Source organism: Carassius gibelio, chromosome A20 (assembly GCF_023724105.1).
Source record: "Carassius gibelio isolate Cgi1373 ecotype wild population from Czech Republic chromosome A20, carGib1.2-hapl.c, whole genome shotgun sequence".
Lineage (NCBI taxonomy): Eukaryota > Metazoa > Chordata > Actinopteri > Cypriniformes > Cyprinidae > Carassius > Carassius gibelio.
Genome location: NC_068390.1, coordinates 4,530,879 through 4,538,378, shown reverse-complemented (window position 1 = coordinate 4,538,378; position 7,500 = coordinate 4,530,879). Strand labels below are relative to the sequence as shown.

General features: G+C 39.9%; 1 protein-coding gene across 1 annotated transcript in view; it reads right to left on the bottom strand.

The window, feature by feature from the left end:
* Positions 1-7,500, bottom strand: part of LOC127938575 (CMP-sialic acid transporter-like) — an 11,511-nt gene that overhangs the window by 1,270 nt on the left and 2,741 nt on the right. The window contains exons 3-8 of the mRNA XM_052535288.1: positions 7,326-7,485; positions 3,658-3,810; positions 1,832-1,898; positions 1,584-1,760; positions 1,313-1,447; positions 1-216 (exon numbers count right to left, since the gene is read on the bottom strand). The exon at positions 1-216 is cut by the window's left edge and continues 1,270 nt beyond it. Coding sequence (XP_052391248.1) covers positions 86-216; positions 1,313-1,447; positions 1,584-1,760; positions 1,832-1,898; positions 3,658-3,810; positions 7,326-7,485 — 823 coding nt within the window. The 3' untranslated portion in view covers positions 1-85. The remainder of the gene's footprint in view (positions 217-1,312; positions 1,448-1,583; positions 1,761-1,831; positions 1,899-3,657; positions 3,811-7,325; positions 7,486-7,500) is intronic.

Genomic DNA, 7,500 nt, shown 5'->3' with positions numbered 1-7,500 from the left:
TCCAGTCCTTCCCCGGCGGCACAGAGCTCTCCAAACACTTCTCCTGATGTAGTGTAGTCCGTCCATGTCCCTCAGCGGTCCTTCCTCAGACGCTGATCAGCTTCTGCTTGTCTCTGTCTGCGCTGGGCTTCTGCAGTCTGCTGGTGTCCTGTTTGGGCAGACCGTACAGATAGATGGACACACACACCAGCAGTGCTCCTGTGAGGAACGTCACCGCTGCAGAGAGCACAGAGAGAGAGAGAGAGAGTGAGACACACACACACACACACACTCCTCTACAACACTACACCAGCAGCCAGGCCTCGCTCACTAACTGCACAACACACCTATCAAACACCCTAATGAACAGCTACAGTCAAGAGTTCTGTCAATATTAAAGGCAAGACAGAACAAGCAAAAGTGTGTTTTTGGTCTCTTTTGCTTCCATGACATCTTCTTTTGGGCTAGTGGAAAGAAAACATCCAAAACACGATTGCAAGTAAGAGACGCTTGACTGATTGACACTACTGAAGAGAGCAGAACCGGATGATGACATCACTGAATCACCATTCAACTGACTTTACCTGGAAACAATTACTCTGTTGTTGTCTTCTTGCATTATTGGCAATCTATTTCCCTGTTTGAACACTGTAAAGCTGCTTTGACACGACCAGTATTGTATAAAGAACTGATCAAATACAGGTGACTCGGCTTACACTTTATCTGTTTGCATCTGTAGAGTTCAGTTTCAGTGCATATCTATAAAGGCATTGACACTTCCCTCTATATTCTGAAGACTTTTACTGAGAAGTGTGTTCATACTTCATTCACACTGATTTTTACATATTCCAAAAACCATGGTAAAAAATGAGTTTGTTTTCTGTCTGTTGACTGTATTTTCTGGTTTATGATGAAAAGAGTAATCCAGAACCCAGAATATTTAATTAGAGAACACCTCATCAGTATGGCTCAGTTCTTACAGGGATCAATCATTGCTCTATACTACAGTGCTGCTTGAACGTCTGTGAAGCCAGCAGTTCTTCAGAGTCAGACATCCCAGAGCTGAAGCGCTCCTATCCTGAGGAATGGGCTGACGTCTGCTGGAGTTACTGCGGTCAGACACTAAAACTAGAGATAACACACTTCTGCCACTCACAGCCAAGTAACACTGGAATTTGTTTTATTGGGTTCTCTCGGTCTACTTTCAGGACTTGTGTGATGGTTTGGGTCATATTTATGCAGCAATACAGGGTTCAGAGACTTTCAAGCATCCCTGTATATACTCCCTCGGAGCAGCTGATCAGAAGACGGCCTGACTGAACGAGGCACTCACTGATCTGCAGGCCGAAGAGAACGACGGACGCCACGGTGGACAGGACGATGGCAGCGGCCGCAGAGAAGCCCTTCATGATGTTATCGGTGTATTTCACCACCACAGACGTGTACATTCCTCCCACGCTGGCCAAAACTGCAGGCAAAGAGCAGAGAGAGAAACCTGTCAAACCGCTTCAGTGGCATTCAGGAGCTCTGCGTTTACAGTGAGAGGTGTGATGCCCGCTGGGGTGTCCTCCAAACATCATCAAGGTCATGCAGACGTTACTCACAGACGACTAAACAGACCCACGGCGTGTATCCGTAGAAGAAGCCTTTCTCCATGACCTGAGCCCCGTCTGTCATGAAGACCCCTATGAGGGTCACCACGATTCCCGACAGGTACATCTGGATGTTTCGCACCCACAGAGACGTGTCCGAACTCTTCAGGACCTTCTCGAAGTACACACCTGATCCCAAACAGAGAGTCACTAACGCTCCGTATGAGAAACCATCAAAAACACGACTGAACACATTGTACCTGCAAACCCTGAGCAGAGCACCGCCACCGCGATCGCCATGAAGCCCATGAACGGGTTCTGCTCCACCTGAAGCACAGCGAGCCACAGATCAAACACTTCAGGACAACACACATTATACATCAACACTACTGCCAAGAAATGAAGAAATCTCTTCTCTTCACCAAGACTGCATTGATTTGAACAAAAATACAGTAAAAACATTAATGCTGTCAATTGTTATTAAAGCCCCTGGGGGCTTTTAGGGGGGTCATGTTTGACCTACAGTCACCAAAATTCATACACATGTAGATCTCATCACCCCCAACAACTTTCTCACTACATGTTATTAGCTCCGCCCAACAGCAAGTCGGCTATTCAAAGTTTAGTGAAAATCACATGCTGTGAAATTTGCCATACTCATCCTAGGGTTTTCATCCGACCGCCACCAAACTCTGTCACCATGATCTCACACTTGGGATGCGAAGGGATTTTTAATAACTCGAACAGTTGAGTCGTGGCGAGGCGATAAAATAATGGCAAAAAAAGGGGAACCGAAAGTGTGTTATAACTTCAGCATACAGTATTCAGTCTGATTTTGATCAAACTTCAGCAGTTTCATTGTATGAGACCGATCTCACAGATGTAACTATTAGGAGTCAAAGTTATAGCGCCACCAACTGACAGCAGGAAGTGTCATTTTCAAAATGCTTTGAAATCTGTCTCTTCCTTTTCTTAATTTGCTTTAAACTAATGAGAATAATGTCAAGACATGGCCGATGTAAAACTGTGAAAGGATTCTTGATGTATTACTGTTGCCATGGCAATGGGATTAGATTTAGAGGGTGTGTCCAAAGCATGAATTGTAAGGAAAAACAACTAATGATTCCTAACACAGTGTCTACAACGGATGTGAGTGACACGACAAAATACTATGTAACCAATGATCCATAATAGAGATTTGTTATATATAGAATGCAGATCCTCAATTAATGATGGATATACTGCACATATATGCCTCATTAAATATAACTATAAATATAACTATATTTTAATTATTTTAGTATTTTTATTTTTAAATTAAAATAAACATAATAATAAAAAGTGTGATACTATTTTAAAATAAAAAATGAGTACTAAATAAAAATAAAATTATTTTATAATAATTTTAACATACAATGCTAATATATACATTTTCATTTTTCCTTATTTATTTATTTAATTCAATTATATATTTTATATGTATTTTTATCATTTTCAAACCTAAAATCAGTCAGCTTTTTTATTTTGGTGGGTTGCCGTCCCCGAAATAACATGCACTTCAGTGAATGCCACAGTTTCGCTTTTTGCCCTGAAACTAGAGACTGGATTTATGCTAATGTTAGCTAGACATTGGCAAAAGCTGAGAAATGGGAAACGGAGCATGTTTTCTATAGCGCCACCTTTTGACTAAAGTTGGGTAGTTTTAATTACAGACACCAAAATCAGTATAATATTGATCTCATCAAGCCAGACAACTTTCTAATTTACAGTCATTAGCTACGATCAACATTAAATCGGCTATTTTGGTGTAAATGTGGATTTTTTTTAATTCAGGCTGTGCGTTATTGGATCATGTGATACTGAAGACTGGGGTAATCAGAGTGAAAATTCAGCTTTGATCACAACAGTATACTCCTTTATTTCACTCTATTTTTGATCAAATAAAAGCAGCCTTGGTGAGCAGAAGAGACTTCTTTCAAAAACATTAAAAACTTTATTCTAAATGTTTGACTGTTGGTGTAACACTCTTGAGGCTCCAATCTAGATGCCAATAAATCGGCTCATATGTGGCGAGTGCGGAGTGTACCTGGACTTTGGTGGACAGCGGCGGCGTCCACTGCACCAGCGTGACTCCTCCACACAGCAGGAAGACGGAGAACCACTGCAGGCGGCTCAGAGAGCGGCTGAGCATCAGCACCGTACACAGGGCCGTGCAGGGGATCTTCAGCTGATACGTCACCTGACACACACACAGCATTAGCTTCTGTTTCTTCCTTTGTCTGGCAAAGACAACTCACCTTTCCCCCATTCTCTGAGGTTAAGCCAGCAGAAAGGATTTATTCACATGAAAAATGTGTTTGTCAGCATGAAACAATATTATCCCAATAATCTGACACATTTCTGAGTCAAACAAGATATTCAACGAGAGAAACAGGAAGGGCGAGATTCCAGATGACTGATAGCTGTGTGACAAATAACACTTATTTATGACATGAACTGACGAGCAAAGTCACTTAAGAGTTCACTGAAGAAAGACGAAGATGAACAACAACAACAGGCGGAACGATATTGATGGAATCACCTTTCCAGCTGATTACCAATAAAAACATCAACAGCCAATCAGTCACAGACTCAACTTCAACCTGTCAGAAGGTTTTAGGTTGTTATGTGGAAAAAGTGTTTTAGTTTTAAACACGTTTTTGACATGGTTTAATACATTTGTTAAGCACTGTGTATAGCTACATAGTTTGTGAGGACTTATGTTCAGCTATTCTTTTTAATTGTTAACTTAACTATTTTTAAATTATTCGGTTCATCAGTCATCAAAGCTCTGTGATTAGGGTTAGAGTTAGGGTGTCTGCTAGCTGCCTCCCGTCACAGAGGTCAGTTAATTCTCAGCACATAGAGACTCTTTCACCTAGATATCACACTATAGAGACTGTGTCTGTTCCCCGAACTACAAAATACAAAAAACGTCCAAACCAAGTTAAGAGTAACATTTTAATTGAGGCTTAACAAATATAAAAACAGAGGCAATATGGATAAACAAATGATAAAGCTTGGCTTATTAAATATCAGATCCCTTTCTACGAAAACACTTTTTGTAAATAAAATGATAACTGATCATAATATAGATGTGCTCTGTTTGACAGAAACCTGGCTAAAACCTGATGATTACATTATTTTAAATGAGTCCACCGCCCAGGATTATTGTTATAAACACGAGCCACGTCTAAAAGGCAAAGGGGGAGGTGTTGCTTCAATTTATAACAACGTTTTCAGGATTTCTCAGAGGGCAGGCTTCAAGTATAACTCGTTTGAAGTAATGGTGCTTCATATAACATTATCCAGAGAAACCAATGTTAATGATAAATCCCCTGTTATGTTTGTACTGGCTACTGTATACAGGCCACCAGGGCACCATACAGACTTTATTAAAGAGTTTGGTGATTTTACATCCGAGTTAGTTCTGGCTGCAGATAAAGTCTTAATAGTTGGTGATTTTAATATCCATGTTGATAATGAAAAAGATGTATTGGGATCAGCATTTATAGACATTCTGAACTCTATTGGTGTTAGACAACATGTTTCAGGAACTACTCATTGTCGAAATCATACTCTAGATTTAATACTGTCACATGGAATTGATGTTGATAGTATTGAAATTATTCAGCCAAGTGATGATATCTCAGATCATTATTTAGTTCTGTGCAAACTTCATATAGCCAAAATTGTAAATTCTACTTCTTGTTACAAGTATCGAAGAACCATCACTTCTACCACAAAAGACTGCTTTTTAAGTTATCTTCCTGATGTATCCAAATTCCTTAGCATATCCAAAACCTCAGAACAACTTGATGATGTAACAGAAACTACGGACTCTCTCTTTTCTAGCATTTTAAATACAGTTGCTCCTTTACGCTTAAGGAAGGTTAAGGAAAACAGTTTGACACCATGGTATAATGAGCATACTCGCACCCTAAAGAGAGCAGCCCGAAAAATGGAGCGCAGCTGGAGGAAAACAAGACTAGAGGTATTTCATATTGCTTGGCGGGAAAGTAGCATATCCTACAGAAAAGCATTAAAAACTGCTAGATCTGATTACTTTTCTTCTCTTTTAGAAGAAAACAAACATAACCCCAGGTATTTATTCAATACAGTGGCTAAATTAACGAAAAATAAAGCCTCAACAAGTGTTGACATTTCCCAACACCACAGCAGTAATGACTTTATGAACTACTTTACTTCTAAAATATTACTATTAGAGATAAAATTGCAACCATTCAGCCGTCAGCTACAGTATCACATCAGACAGTGCACTATAGACCCCCTGAGGAACAGTTCCACTCATTCTCTACTATTGGAGAGGAAGAATTGTATAAACTTGTTAAATCATCTAAACCAACAACATGTATGTTAGACCCTATACCATCTAAGCTCCTAAAAGAGGTGCTTCCAGAAGTCATAGTTCCTCTTCTGACTATTATTAATTCCTCATTGTCATTAGGATATGTCCCCAAAACCTTCAAACTGGCTGTTATTAAGCCTCTCATAAAAAAGCCACAACTTGACCCCAGAGAACTAGTTAATTATAGACCAATCTCGAATCTCCCTTTTCTGTCCAAGATACTAGAAAAGGTGGTATCCTCACAATTATATTCCTTCTTAGAGAATAATGGTATATGTGAGGATTTCCAGTCAGGATTTAGACCGTATCATAGTACTGAAACTGCTCTCCTTAGAGTTACAAATGATCTGCTCTTATCATCTGATCGTGGGTGTATCTCTCTATAAGTTGTATTGGATCTTAGTGCTGCGTTTGACACAATTGACCACAACATTCTTTTGCATAGACTTGAACACTTTGTTGGCATCAGTGGAAGTGCATTAGCATGGTTTAAATCGTACTTATATGACCGCCATCAGTTCGTAGCAGTGAATGAAGATGTATCATATCGATCACAAGTGCAGTATGGAGTACCTCAAGGCTCAGTACTAGGGCCGCTACTCTTCACGCTTTGTATGTTACCCTTGGGAGATATCATCAGGAAACATGGTGTTAGCTTTCACTGTTATGCTGATGATACTCAGCTCTATATTTCTTCGTGGCCCGGTGAAACACACCAATTTGAAAAACTAATGGAATGCATAGTCGATATAAAAAAACTGGATGACGAGTAATTTCTTACTACTAAATTCCTCTGGCTTGCTTAGTTGGGGTCACTTCATCTACAGTGATATCATTGACTTGATTGCAAATAAATGCACAGACACTATTTAAACTGAACAGAGATGACATCACTGAATTCAATGATGAACTGCCTTTAACTATCATTTTGCATTATTGACACAGTTTTCCTAATGAATGTTGTTCAGTTGCTTTGACGCAATCTTTTTTGTTTAAAGTAGTATATAAATAAATGTGACTTGACTTGATTATTGGTCACAGACACAGAGATTTACTTTAAATTCCTCCAAGCTGATTATTTACTAAAACTCCCACAGATCATGTTTTAAGGCCAATCCAAGACTTATTTTAACATAACAAAGGGGTTATATCGAAGAGTTGTTTATCTGCTTTTTTTTTTTAAGTCTTTCCATTAACCATTATATTGTTCATTCAGACTGGTTTGCGAACGCACATGAACACAAGTCTGGATAAAATTGCTGGAGAAATGTTATTTGCGTGGTGCCCCGTGCTCTTTCCCAAATGATATGTATTTGTAAGCACGGAGGTCATTGTGCTCATAATACCTGATAGACGGCAGCATCCAGGTTACTTAAGGCCACGAAGGCCATGTTGTTCTGGATGGCATAGACGACCGACGGCACGCTCAGCTTCAACAGCTCCACTGGACTCCTGAAAATGTGACTGACCACTGCACTTCTGCACCGACCCAAGCCTCCCGTCTCCCTGCAGCACACACAC